The sequence below is a fragment of the Heteronotia binoei genome, chromosome 3 (assembly GCF_032191835.1).
Source record: "Heteronotia binoei isolate CCM8104 ecotype False Entrance Well chromosome 3, APGP_CSIRO_Hbin_v1, whole genome shotgun sequence".
NCBI lineage: Eukaryota > Metazoa > Chordata > Lepidosauria > Squamata > Gekkonidae > Heteronotia > Heteronotia binoei.
The window spans coordinates 192059865-192074858 of NC_083225.1; the positions used below are offsets into that span (position 1 = coordinate 192059865).

Consider the following 14994-nt stretch of genomic DNA (forward strand, 5'->3'; position numbering starts at 1 on the left):
CCAGAAAGAGTTTCTTGCCAATATTATGTCGGCTAATCTTTACTGTTGATCGTTGATTCTGGATGGATGTATTGCGTAGGGTTGCCAATCCCCAGGTGGGGGCAGGGGATCCCTCTGTTTGGAGGCCCTTCCCCCGCTTCAGGGTCATCAGAAAGGGGTGGGGGAGGGAAATGTCTGCTGGGCACTCCATGATTCCCTATGGAGACCGATTCCTATAGGGAATAAAGGAGAATTTATCAGCGGGTATCTGGGGCTCGGGGGGGGGGGGGCTGTTTTTTGAAGTAGAAGCGCCAGATTTGCAGCACAGCATCCGACGCCTCTCCCTAAACTATTCTCCAAGTTTCAAAAAGATTGGACCAAGAAATCTCCAAAATTTTGGGTTACGACTTCAAGAAAACTGCAGAGACTTTTTTGCTTGGATTACAATTAGAAAAATTTCCAAAGGAAGACGGGACTTTGATTTGGTACTTGCTCTCAGCTGCTAGGACATTTTATGCGCAGCTTTGGAAACAAGGAACAATACCAGAGAAATGGGATTGGATTGTGAAAGTTTTCTCGTGGAGTGAGATGAACAAAGTAACTAAAACTTTAAGAGACTATGACTTAGACTTATTCAAAAAGGAGTGGAAGAAATTCAAAGGATATATGGAGAAAGAGTGGAACGTAAAAAGACATTGGACAATTTTTTAGTATTAATCAAAAGCATTATATTTTGATAGATTAGTGGTACCTTTAGAATTAAACTCAAATTTATAACTTCGGGGAAGTCAATATTGGAGGGAGGGGGGGTGAAATATCATATGGTTTAGTATAAGAAAAAGATAATTAAATATTGTAACCATGTGTTATTAATAAATGGTTAAAATACACAAAAAGATTGGACCACGGGGTCCAATTCCATGCGCCCCCCAAAAAGGTGCCCCTATCCTTCATTATTTCCAATGGAGGGAAGGCATTGAAAAGGTGGGCGGTCCCTTTAAATGTGATGGCCAGGACTCCCTTTGGAGTTCAATGATGCTTGTCACACCCTTGCTCCTGGCTCCACCCCTAACGTCTCCTGGCTCCACCCCCAAAGTCCCCAGATATTTCTTAAATTGGACTTGGCGATGCTAGTATTATGATTTTACCTTTTGTAATGCAGTTTGCTGACCAGTTATGACTTTGCTTTGCTCTGCTCTGCTCATTGGTTAACACACGTAATCTGATAATGAAGCAGAATGCCCCACAGATTCACAAGAGAGCCATGGCTTCCCTTTTCCTTGACCTTGGGAAGCAGGCGCTGATCAGAACTGCTGGAATGAACAGTCTGGAGTTTCATTTCCAAAGAAAAGAGGCTTACAACTGTGGGGGGGAGGGAATTGGGCACATATATTTCAAATGCTTTGCCCCTATTTTTTTGCACCTTGGATTGCTTATGTCAGGGGGTGGCCAAACTTGTTTAAACTTAAGAGCCACATCGAAGAAACAGCAGATGTTTGAAAGCCGCACGACATGAACATCAGATTTTTGAGGGGAAGACAGGCAGGCAAATAGATGAAGGAGGGAGGGAGAGGTGGAAAGAAAGCAGCTTTAAATGCATTCTCCAAGCTGCTGTCTGGCTTGGCTTGGAGGGGTGATTTAAAGAGAGAAATGCCTTCTCCATGCAAGCTGACAGGGTGGTGGGGGCTTCAAGAGCCACGCAATATGTCAGTTCTAACAAGAACCATCCTTGCTATAAGGCCAGTTCTAACAAGAACCATCCTTGCTATAAGGCCAGTTCTAACAAGAACCATCTTTGCTGTGAACATGTATCTCGTCAATGAACTCCTTATTTGATTTAGATCAAAGAGGCTGAGTTGATGAGAGCGGCACAGAACCTGACATACAGGAATAAATAGCTTCAAAAGGGGATTAGACAGATTCACAGAGGAAGGCCTATCCATGGCTGCAAGCCAAGGTTAGAAAATAGAACCTCCATGTTCAGAGACACCTGACCTCTGAATCCCAGAAGGCAACATCAGGGGAAGATTTCCACCTCTGTGTCCTGTTGTTGGAACTGGTTGGCCACTGTGTGAGACAGGACTAGATGGACCACTGGTCTGATCCAGCAGGGCTCTTCTGACGTTCTTACGTACAAGAACTTTTGGGAGACAACAGATTGACTTCTGTGAGATATATGATACCACAGTTTGGATCACAGAATCATAGAGTTGGAAGGGATCTCCAGGGTCATCTAGTCCAACCCCCTGCACAATGCAGGAAGCTCACAAACACCTCCCCCTAAATTCACAGGATCTTCATCGCTGTCAGATGGCCATCTAGCCTCTGCTTCAAAACCTCCAAGGAAGGAGAGCCCACCACCTCCAATGGAGGAAGCCACTTCCACTGAGGAATCGCTCTAACGGTCAGGAAGTTCTTCCTAATGTTGAGCTGGAAACTCTTCTGATTTATCAAAGATTTCAGGTTTTCACGGCTGGTAACATCATTAGGGTTTGTAGAATCTTTCGGGATCAAGTGCCGTGTTCTACTGGAGAAAGTTTTCCTACCAGACGCTTCGTTCTCAGCTGCGGAGAACATCCTCAGTGGCGTTGCAGCCGGAGCAGGCGCTCAGACCTTCTTGGCTGCTGTGCATCTTCTGATTTAATTTCAACCCATTGCCTTCTGGGACCACAGAAAACATTTCCACCCCATCCTCTACAGGACAGCCCTTCAAGGACTTGAAGATGGTGATCATATCACCTCTCAGCCGTCTCCTAGAATAATAGAATCATAAGAGTTGGAAGGGACCTCCAGGGTCATCTAGTCCAACCCCCTGCACAATGCAGGAAACTCACAAACGCCTCCCCCTAAATTTACAGGATCTTCATCGCTGTCAGATGGCCATCCAGCCTCTGTTTAAAAACCTCCAAGAAAGGAGAGCCCACCACCTCCCATGGAGGAAGCCTGTTCCACTGAGGAACCGCTCTGATGGTCAGGAAGTTCTTCCTAATGTTGAGCCGGAAACTCTTCTGATTTAATTTCAACCCATTGGTTCTGGTCCTACCTTCTGGGGCCACAGAAAACAATTCCACACCATCCTCTACAGGACAGCCGTTCAAGGACTTGAAGATGGTGATCCTATCACCTCTCAGCCGCCTCCTCTCCAGGCTAAACGTGCCCAGCTCCTGTGTATATTTCTGCTAACGGCTGTGCCTTCCCCACCGCAAGATTCAGAGCCTTCTGCCATCGTCTCTCAAGCTGGATTCTGTTTGGCCGTTTATTCTGATGGCACCACCCTCCCCCTCCCCCCACCCGCTATGAAGCATACAGCCCGGGGCCCAAAGGCAATGATTCCCCCCACCCTGCCCCAGCCAAACAGTCACTGCCTTTCCACATTCCTATCACCAGTTTGACAGTTTGTGACCATTCTGCGGCATTGCATCAGCTCAGTTTAATGTAGTGGTTAAGTGTGCGGACTCTTATCTGGGAGAACCGGGTTTGATTCCCCCCTCCTCCACTTGCACGTACTGGAATGGCCTTGGGTCAGCCAGAGCTCTCTTATCTGGGAGAACCGGGTTTGATTCCCGACTCCTCCACTTGCAGCTGCTGGGATGGCCTTGGGTTAGCCATAGCTCTGGCAGAGGTTGTCCTTGAAAGGGCAGCTGCTGTGAGAGTCCTCTCAGCCCCACTCACCTCACAGGGTGTCTGTTGTGGGGGGAGAAGATACAGTAGATTGTAGGCGGCTCTGAGACTTTGTCCTTGAAAGGGCAGCTGCTGTGAGAGCCCTCTCCAGCCCCACCCACCTCACAGGGTGTCTGTTGTGGGGGGAGAAGATACAGGAGATTGTAGGCGGCTCTGAGACTCTGTCCTTGAAAGGGCAGCTGCTGTGAGAGCCCTCTCCAGCCCCACCCACCTCACAGGGTGTCTGTTGTGGGGGAGGAAGGGAAAGGAGATTGTGAGCCGCTCTGAGACTCTTCGGAGTGGAGAGCGGGATATAAATTCAATATCTTCTTCTTCTTCAGCCTATGGACAACCTTTCACATATACATAAACTACTGTCCTTGAAGCTGTGTGAAGGCCGAGATATCGGAGACTCTGTTGCTCTCGTTTTCTTCTGCAGATTGTCGTGTTCTCCTTCACCGCACTTCAAAACCTTCAGACTAAATAAAGGATGGAAGGGAATGTGGTCAAGACACATTTTGGCTATGGCTCAACAGCTCCGGCTGCGCCAAGATGGAAGGGAGCTGGTTTCGGATTCACTTTCCTCTCCTGCTATGACTTGCCCTCTCCTTTTGCTCTGGGGTGTCTCCCCAACAAAGCAGGACACTTGGGTTGGCTAGTCTTCTGGGCTGGTGCCGCACGACCTCCGGAACTCTTGTCCGTATTCGTGGATCCACTTGTTGGCCACTGTTCAAGAGAAAGGAGGAGGGGATTGGATGCTCTTCGGTAACCGGTCAGACCCTTCTGCCAATAAACAAAAGCCTGAAATAATGTACTCAGGGGTGGAATTCCAGCAGGAGCTCCTTTGCATATTAGGCCATGCCCCCGTGATGTAGCCAATCCGCCAAGAGCTTGGAATTCCAGCAGGAGCTCCTTTGCATATTAGGCCACGCCCCCGTGATGTAGCCAATCCGCCAAGAGCTTGGAATTCCAGCAGGAGCTCCTTTGCATATTAGGCCACGCCCCCGTGATGTAGCCAATCCGCCAAGAGCTTGGAATTCTAGCAGGAGCTCCTTTGCATATTAGGCCATGCCCCCGTGATGTAGCCAATCCGTCAAGAGCTTGGAATTCCAGCAGGAGCTCCTTTGCATATTAGGCCACGCCCCCGTGATGTAGCCAATCCACCAAGAGCTTGGAATTCCAGCAGGAGCTCCTTTGCATATTAGGCCACGCCCCCGTGATGTAGCCAATCCGCCAAGAGCTTGGAATTCTAGCAGGAGCTCCTTTGCATATTAGGCCACGCCCCGTGATGTAGCCAATCCGCCAAGAGCTTGGAATTCTAGCAGGAGCTCCTTTGCATATTAGGCCACGCCCCCGTGATGTAGCCAATCCGCCAAGAGCTTGGAATTCTAGCAGGAGCTCCTTTGCATATTAGGCCACGCCCCCGTGATGTAGCCAATCCGCCAAGAGCTTGGAATTCCAGCAGGAGCTCCTTTGCATATTAGACCACGCCCCCGTGATGTAGCCAATCCGCCAAGAGCTTACAAAAAAGAGCCTTGTAAGCTCTTGGAGGATTGGCTAGGTCAGGGGTGCGTGGCCTAGTATGCAAAGGAGCTCCTGCTAGAATTCCGCCCCTGAATGTACTTATGTCAGTAGCTCACAAAATGGTGCTGCAAAATGGACAGATTAATCTATACCAGGGGTGGCCACAGTAGCTCTCCAGATGTTTTTTTGCCTACAACTCCCATCACCCCCAGCCATCAGCCATGCTGGCTGGGGCTGATGGGAGTTGTAGGCCAAAAATAAATCTGGAGAGCTACCGTTGGCCACCCCTGCTCTACTACTATTTTAACAACATAAGAACATAAGAGAAGCTATGTTGGATCTGGCACACCGCTTAAAGGCAGCGCATCGGGGACCCCCGGCCTCAGAGGGTCGGGAGGCACCGGTGCAAAGGGGAATCGTGTGATTAAGCCTTTGCTGAAATTGCTTCACCGAAAGGGTGATGAACTCATGGAATTCACTGCCACAGGAGGTGGCAGCGGCAACCAGCATAGACAGCTTCAAGAGGGGAATGGATAAGCACATGGAGCAGAGATCCATCAGTGGCTATTAGCCACAGCGTATTGTTGGAACTCTCTGTCTGGGGCAGTGATGCTCTGTATTCTTGGTGCTTGGGGGGGCACAGTGGGAGTGCTTCTAGTGTCCTGGCCCCACTGGTGGACCTCCTGATGGCACCTGGTTTTTTGGCCACTATGTGACACAGAGTGTTGGACTGGATGGGCCATTGGCCTGATCCAACATGGGTTCTCTTATGTTCTTATGTCTGGGGCAGTGATGCTCTGTATTCTGGGTGCTTGGGGGGGGCACAGTGGGAGGGCTTTTAGTGTCCTGGCCCCACTGGTGGACCTCCTGATGGCACCTGGTTTTTTGGCAACTATGTGACACAGAGTGTTGGACTGGATGGGCCATTGGCCTGATCCAACAGGGCTTCTTTTATGTTCTTATGTGACACAGAGTGTTGGACTGAATGGGCCATTGGCCTGATCCAACATGGCTTCTCTTATGTTCTTATGTGACAGAGAGTGTTGGACTGGATGTGCCATAGGCCTGACCCAACATGGCTTCTCTTATGTTCAGGGCAAGTGATGCTCTGTATTCTTGGTGCTTGTGGGGGGGCACAGTGGGAGGGCTTCTAGTGTCCTGGACCCCCTGATGGACCTCCTGATGGTGCCTGGGCCTCCTGATGGTGCCTGGACCTCCTGATGGTGCTTCTTTGGCCCCTGCGTGACACAGAGTGTTGGACTGGATGGGCCACTGGCCTGATCCAACAGGGCTTCTCTTATGTTCTTATGTGACACAGAGTGTTGGACTGGAGGGGCCACTGGCCTGACCCAACATGGCTTCTCTTATGTTCTTATGTGACACAGAGTGTTGGACTGGAGGGGCCACTGGCCTGATCCAACAGGGCTTCTCTTATGTTCTTATGTGACACAGAGTGTTGGACTGGAGGGGCCACTGGCCTGACCCAGCATGGCTTCTCTTATGTTCTTATGTGACACAGAGTGTTGGACTGGAGGGGCCACTGGCCTGATCCAACAGGGCTTCTCTTATGTTCTTATGTGACACAGAGTGTTGGACTGGATGGGCCACTGGCCTGATCCAACAGGGCTTCTCTTATGTTCTTATGTGACACAGAGTGTTGGACTGGAGGGGCCACTGGCCTGACCCAACATGGCTTCTCTTATGTTCTTATGTGACACAGAGTGCTGGACTGGATGGGCCACTGGCCTGATCCAACAGGGCTTCTCTTATGTTCTTATGTGACACAGAGTGTTGGACTGGAGGGGCCACTGGCCTGATCCAACAGGGCTTCTCTTATGTTCTTATGTGACACAGAGTGTTGGACTGGAGGGGCCATTGGCCTGATCCAACATGGCTTCTCTTATGTTCTTATGTGACTCAGAGTGTTGGACTGGAGGGGCCATTGGCCTGATCCAACATGGCTTCTCTTATGTTCTTATGTGACACAGAGTGTTGGACTGGAGGGGCCATTGGCCTGATCCAACATGGCTTCTCTTATGTTCTTATGCTTCTTTCAAGTTAAAGCTTAGAAGGGATTGTTGGAATGAATGTGGTAATGTCTCCTTCCCGCCCTTAAAAAAGGTAATCCCCTGTGAAAGCACCAGTTGTTTCTAGGGTTGCCAATCCCCAGGTGGGGGCAGGGGATCCCCCAGTTTGGAGGGCCTCCCCCCGCTTCGGGGTCGTCAGAAAGCGGGGGGAGGGGAGGGAAAGGTCTGCTGGGAACTCTTATTATTCCCTATGGAGATTTATTCCCATAGAAAATCATGGAGAATTGATCCGCGGGTATCTGGGGCTCTGCGGGGGGCTGTCTTTTGGGGTAGAGGCACCAAATTTTCAGTATAGCATCTAGTGCCTCTTCCCAAAATACCCCCCAAGTTTCAAAACGATTGGACCAGGGGGTCTAATTCTATGAGCCCCCAAAGAAGGTGCCTCATCCTTCATTACTTCCTATGGAAGGAAGGAATTGAAAAGGTGTGCCATCCCTTTAAATGTGATGGCCAGAACTCCTTTTGGAATTCAATTATGCTTGTCACAGCCTTGATCTTGGCTCCACCCCTAATGTCTTCTGGCTCCACCCCCAAAGTCTCCTGGCTGCACCACCAAAGACTCCAGATATTTCTTAAATTGGACTTGGCAACCCTAGTCGTTTCCGACTCTTGGGTGACGTCGCATCATGACGTTTTCACAGCAAATTTAGCCACTGGATTATTGTGCAGACAGCGCCGAATTTTCTCACCCCATTTATCTCCTGCGAGCACCGGGCAGCCAGCGTGGAGGGTGTCTTCGTCTCCCTCTCCGTTCCTATGCAGGTTCCACCAAAACAGAGCTGCATTCTGGGGGAAAAGCAGAGATAATTTTGTTAAATTTTAATGTATCGTTTTGACTCTCAACTGTAGGTTTTTATTGTTGTACTGTATGTTGTGAGATAGCTGGACAGCCTTACTGACGTCACTAACACGAATTTGAGCAGACTTCGGAGGATGGCGGAAGACAGGAGGGCCTGGCGTGGCTTGGTCCGTGGGGTCGCAAAGAGTCGGACTCGACTGTGCGATTGAACAACATAAGAACATAAGAGAAGCCCTGTTGGATCAGGCAGTGGCCCATCCAGTCCAACACTCTGTGTCACATAAGAACATAAGAGAAGCCATGTTGGATCAGGCCAATAACCCATCCAGTCCAACACTCTGTGTCACACAGTGGCCCCCCAAAAAATTATATGTGGAGAGCCAGTTTGGTGTAGTGGTTAAGTGTGCGGACTCTTATCTGGGAAAACCGGGTTTGATTCCCCACTCCTCCACTTGCACCTGCTAGCATGGCCTTGGGTCAGCCATAGCCCTGGCAGAGGTTGTCCTTGAAAGGGCAGCTGCTGTGAGAGCCCTCTCCAGCCCCACCCACCTCACAGGGTGTCTGTTGTGGGGGAGGAAGGTAAAGGAGATTGGGAGCTGCTCTGAGACTCTTCGGAGTGGAGGGCGGGATATAAATCCAATATCTTCTTCTTCTTCTTCTCTCTCTCTCTCTCTATATATATATACATACACACACACACACATATACACACTGTGGCTAATAGCCACTGATGGACCTCTGCTCCATATTTTTATCTAACCCCCTCTTGAAGGTGGCTATGGTTGTGGCCGCCGCCACCTCCTGTGGCAGTGAATTCCACATGTTAATCACCCTTTGGGTGAAGAAGTACTTCCTTTTATCCGTTTTAACCTGACTGCTCAGCAATTTCATCGAATGCCCACGAGTTCTTGTATTGTGAGAAAGGGAGAAAAGTACTTCTTTCTCTACTTTCTCCATCCCATGCATAATCTTGTAAACCTCTATCATGTCACTCCGCAGTCGACGTTTCGCGACTCCAACAACAGTGTTGTGATCCGCCCTGAGCCTGTTTACGGGAAAGGGCGGAATACAAGCCTACTAAATAAATAAATTAAATAAATAAAGGATTTGACAGTTTATCCCCAAGAGAAATGACCCAGGGTCTGCACAACAATGCATACCTGGACGTGCAAAAAAAGGTGTCTCTGGAAAGAACAGGTAGAATTTCCTCTCCGGTTATAGCAGTAGTTTCTGCAGCAACCATCCTGGTCCTTCAGTTGTTTCCATTAATGTTGTGGAGTCATTCCACTGCGACTCAATTGCCCAGGTGAAATAAATCTGCTTCCACCATATTTGGGCCTTTCCAGATTTTGGTTTGACCCTTTCTAATCAAAGAGGTTCAATTCATGATCAAGTTACTCCATTTCTGTCCCGAGAATAAAGAGCAACTAGATGAGGAATAACCAGATTTCCAGGAGAGAGTTTGAGACCGACGGGTCTAGTATGTTCACCTTCTGGGGACAAAGCTGCAATGAAATTAATTTCTTACCTCCTAGCAATTGCATGCATTCACATTGCCCAAAAATGGCGTGACCCCTCTTCTCCAACAGTAATCGACTGGCAATACAAACTTTGGGAATTTTACTTAGCAAGATATCTAGTAGTTTTCTTATTGCTAACTTAGAACTATATCAGAAATCGTTTCAAGAGATGTGGCAACCCATGGTGCACTACTTAATGAGAAAATAGAGAAAGAAGTCCTTTTCTCCCTTTCTCACAATACAAGAACTCGTGGGCATTCAATGAAATTACTGAGCAGTCGGGTTAGAACGGATAAAAGGAAGTCCTTCTTCACCCAAAGGGTGATTAACATGTGGAATTCACTGCCACAGGAGGTGGTGGCGGCTACAAGCATCAAGAGGGGATCAGATAAAAATATGGAGCAGAGGTCCATCAGTGGCTATTAGCCGCAGCGTATTGTTGGAACTCTCTGTGTGGGGCAGATACTCTGTATTCTTGGTGCTTGAGGGGCGGGCAAAGTGGGAAGGCTTCTAGCCCCACTTGTGAACCTTCGGATGGCACTTGGGTTTTTTGGGGGGGGGGCCACTGTGTGACACAGAGTGTTGGACTGGATGGGCCATTGGCCTGATCCAACATGGCTTCTCTTATGTTCTTATATGACACAGAGTGTTGGACTGGAGGGGCCACTGGCCTGATCCAGCATGGCTTCTCTTATGTTCTTATGTGACACAGAGTGCTGGACTGGATTGTCCACTGGCCTGATCCAACATGTCTTGTCTTATGTTCTTATGTGTGATACAGAGTGTTGGACTGGAGGGGCCACTGGCCTGATCCAACATGGCTTCTCTTATGTTCTTATGTGACACAGAGTGCTGGACTGGATTGTCCACTGGCCTGATCCAACATGTCTTGTCTTATGTTCTTATGTGTGATACAGAGTGTTGGACTGGAGGGGCCACTGGCGTGATACAACATGGCTTCTCTTATGTTCTTATATGACACAGAATGTTGGACTGGAGGGGCCACTGGCCTGATCCAACAGGGCTTCTCTTATGTTCTTATGTGACACAGAATGTTGGAATGGATGGGCCATTGGCCTGATCCAACAGGGCTTCTCTTATGTTCTTATGTGACACAGAGTGTTGGACTGGAGGGGCCACTGGCCTGATCCTACAGGGCTTCTCTTATGTTCTTATGTGACACAGAGTGTTGGACTGGAGGGGCCACTGGCCTTATCCAACAGGGCTTCTCTTATGTTCTTATGTGACACAGAGTGTTGGACTGGAGGGGCCATTGGCCTGATCCAACATGGCTTCTCTTATGTTCTTATGTGACACAGAGTGTTGGACTGGTTTATTGAACTCCAAAGGGAGTTCTGGCCATCACATTTAAAGGGACCACACGCCTTTTTAAATGCCTTCCCTCCACTGGAAATAATGAAGGATAGGGGCACCTACTCTGGGGGCTCATAGAGTAGGTGCCCCTGGCCAATATTTTTGAAACTTAGAGAGTATTCTGGGGCGAGGGACTGGATGTTCTGCTGAATATCTGGTGCCTCTAGCTCAAAAAACAAGTCCCGCCCCCCCATCGCTCCAGATACCAGCGGATCAATTATCCATGATACTCTATGGGAATCGGACTCCATAGGGATTAATGGAGTGCCCAACAGGCATCCCCCTCCCCTCTGCTTTCTGGTGACCCTGAAACGGGGGGAGGGCCTCCAAACCGGGGGATCCCTTGCTCCCACCTGGGGATTGGCAACCCTAATGCAGAACCTGGTCAGTGAAATGTGATAATAGATTTCATATAGTTTTCTCTTCCTTCCCTCTACCTTCCTTTCCCCCTCCTTTATCTTTTTTTTTTGCTTTGGTTAATTTCTACATACGCATTTATATACCTACATAAATATACATTTAGGTACTCAGTGTATCCCTGCTTGTATATACGTCGTTCTTTTACAGTCATCGTTACTGGTATTTGGATTTGTGTATGTTTTAGCATTCCAGTTTAAATAAACTTCTTCCATTTAAAAAAAATAAAAGTTCAGTTCTGGATATAAGCTTTTGGGTGCTTGCAACGCTTCATCAGATGCCCATGCACGTGATTCTATGCCTAGATATAAACTTAACTGGTCTTAAAGTGGACTCACACTTTATTCTGTAGCTTTGGACCTGGAACGTTTGTTGATCTTAAGGACTAACCAGGGCATTTTTTGTAGCAGGAACTCCTTTGCATATTAGGCCACACACGCCTGATGTAGCCAATCCTCCTGGAGCTTACAGTAGGCCCTGTTCTAAGAGCCCTGTAAGCGCTTGGAGGATTGGCTACATCAGGGATGTGTGGCCCAGGGGTGGAATTCTAGCAGAAGCTACTTTGCATATTAAGCCACACCCCCTGATGCAGCCAATCCTCCTGGAGCTTACAGTAGGCCCTGTAAAAAGAGCCCTCTAAGCTCCAGGAGGATTGGCTACATCAGGGAGGTGTGGCCCAGGGGTGGAATTCTAGCAGAAGCTACTTTGCATATTAAGCCACACCCCCTGATGCAGCCAATCCTCCTGGAGCTTACAGTAGGCCCTGTAAAAAGAGCCCTCTAAGCTCCAGGAGGATTGGCTACATCAGGGAGGTGTGGCCCAGGGGTGGAATTCTAGCAGAAGTGCCTTTGCATATTAGGCCACACACGCCTGATGTAGGCAATCCTCCTGGAGCTTACAGCAGGCCCTGTATGAAGAGCCCTGTAAGCTCCAAGAGGATTGGCTACATCAGGGGTGTATGGCCCAGGGGTGGAATTCTAGCAGAAGCTCCTTTGCATATTAGGCCACACCCTCCTTTGCATATTAGGCCACATCCTCCTGAAGCTTACAGCAGGCCCTGTACTAAGAGCCCTGTAAGCTCTTGGAGGATTGGTTACATCAGTTGGGTGTGGCCTAATATGCAAAGGAGGTCCTGCTACAAAAAAGCCCTGGTATTAGGCCACACACCCCTGATGTAGCCAATCCTCCTGGAGCTTACAGTAGGCCCTGTAAGAAGAGCCCTGTAAGCTGTTGGAGGATTGGCTACATCGGGGGTGTGTGGCCTAAAATGCAAAAGAGTTCCTGCTACCACAAAAAGCCCTGTAGAACCCACTTATTTGTCTTTTTGGACATCCATGGAATTCATATAATCAGGACAAAAGAGGTGGTCTCTATGGACCCTTTCCAACTCTATCCTTCTATGATAGGAAGAGGGCAGAATGCTTACTGCAATGTTGTTTTTCAGAAGGGTTAGCTCATACGAAAAGACTCTGAAAATGCCCCCCAATTTTTAAGTATTAAAAAGGGAGTTGCTGATAGTTTTTTGGAGAACGCAAACCTTCACCTTCATCACCGGAATGCTGAAGTTTGCATAGATGAAGGCCGTGGATCCTCCGGCTTCTACAGAACTCAGCTGAGGGGAGGGGGGGGGGGGGAAAAACACCAAGAATCATATATTGGAGATCGTTGTTAGAGGCTAGCAAGCTCCCCGAAATATTTAAAATAAAAATTCTGCATCCCATAATAAAGCTAACCTCTGAAAACAAATAACATTTCACACTATGCAAATAGCTGGTCATGTTTTTTTTATATATATATATATAATCTACTTCTGCTAGCCATGTAAGTAATGGGAGTCTGTGCCTTCTTAGCTGTCAAATCCACACTCAGACCAGGTGTGCAACACTTTGGGGTGACAAATACACAGGAACACACACACACACGAAGCTGCCTTCCATCAACATTGTTGTTGCGTGTGATTGTGAGAGCCCATCTGGAAATGTCAAGACAGTGTGCGATTGCAACAAAAAAGGCCAACGCCATGCTGGGAATTATTAGGAAGGGAATTGAAAACAAATCAGCCAGTATCATAATGCCTCTGTATAAATCGATGGTGTGGCCTCATTTGGAGTACTGTGTGCAATTCTGGTCACCGCACCTCAAAAAGGATATTATAGCATTGGAAAAAGTCCAGAAAAGGGCAACTAAAATGATTAAAGGGTTGGAACACTTTCCCTATGAAGAAAGGTTAAAACGCTTGGGGCTCTTTAGCTTGGAGAAACGTCGACTGCGGGGTGACATGATAGAGGTTTACAAGATTATGCATGGGATGGAGAAAGTAGAGAAAGAAGTCCTTTCTCACAAAACAAGAACTCGTGGGCATTCAATGAAATTGCTGAGCAGTCAGATTAAAACGGATAAAAGGAAGTACTTCTTCACCCATGTGGAATTCACTGCCACAGGCTGTGGTGGCGGCTACAAGCATAGCCAGCTTCAAGAGGGGATTGGATAAAAATATGGTGCAGAGGTCCATCAGTGGCTAGTAGCCACTCTGTGTGTGTGTGTATTTTGGCCACTGTGTGATACAGAGTGTTGGACTGGATGGGTCATTGGCCTGATCCAACAAGGCTTCTCTTATGTTCTTATGTGACACAGAGTGTTGGACTGGATGGGCCATTGGCCTGATCCAACATGGCTTCTCTTCTGTTCTTATGTGACACAGAGTGTTGGACTGGATGGGCCATTGGCCTGGTACAACATGGCTTCTCTTATGTTCTTATGTGACACAGAGTGTTGGACTGGATGGGCCATTGGCCTGATCCAACATGGCTTCTCTTATGTTCTTATGTGACACAGAGTTTTGGACTGGATGGGCCATTGGCCTGGTCCAACATGGCTTCTCTTATGTTCTTATGTGACACAGAGTGTTGGACTGGATGGGCCATTGGCCTGATCCAACATGGCTTCTCTTATGTTCTTATGTGACACAGAGTGTTGGACTGGATGGGCCATTGGCCTGGTCCAACATGGCTTCTCTTATGTGACACAGAGTGTTGGACTGGATGGGCCATTGGCCTGATCCAACATGGCTTCTCTTATGTTCTTATGTGACACAGAGTGTTGGACTGGATGGGCCATTGGCCTGGTCCAACATGGCTTCTCTTATGTTCTTATGTGACACAGAGTGTTGGACTGGATGGGCCATTGGCCTGATCCAACATGGCTTCTCTTATGTTCTTATGTGACACAGAGTGTTGGACTGGATGGGCCATTGGCCTGGTCCAACATGGCTTCTCTTATGTTCTTATGTGACACAGAGTGTTGGACTGGATGGGCCATTGGCCTGATCCAACATGGCTTCTCTTATGTTCTTATGTGACACAGAGTGTTGGACTGGATGGACCATTGGCCTGATCCAACATGGCTTCTCTTATGTTCTTATGTGACACAGAGTGTTGGACTGGATGGACCATTGGCCTGATCCAACATGGTTTCTCTTATGTTCTTATGTGACACAGAGTGTTGGACTGGATGGGCCATTGGCCTGGTCCAATATGGCTTCTCTTATGTTCTTATGTGACACAGAGTGTTGGACTGGATGGGCCATTGGCCTGGTCCAACATGGCTTCTCTTATGTGACACAGAGTGTTGGACT

The 14994-nt window shown here is 48.3% G+C and overlaps 1 protein-coding gene across 1 annotated transcript in view; it reads right to left on the bottom strand.

Moving 5' to 3' along the window:
- Positions 1 to 4256: 4256 nt before the first annotated feature.
- Positions 4257 to 14994, bottom strand: part of P4HA3 (prolyl 4-hydroxylase subunit alpha 3) — a 69666-nt gene continuing 58928 nt past the window's right edge. Inside the window, 3 exon segments of the mRNA XM_060235352.1 lie at positions 4257 to 4365; positions 7940 to 8036; positions 12904 to 12972. Coding sequence (XP_060091335.1) covers positions 4295 to 4365; positions 7940 to 8036; positions 12904 to 12972 — 237 coding nt within the window. The 3' untranslated portion in view covers positions 4257 to 4294.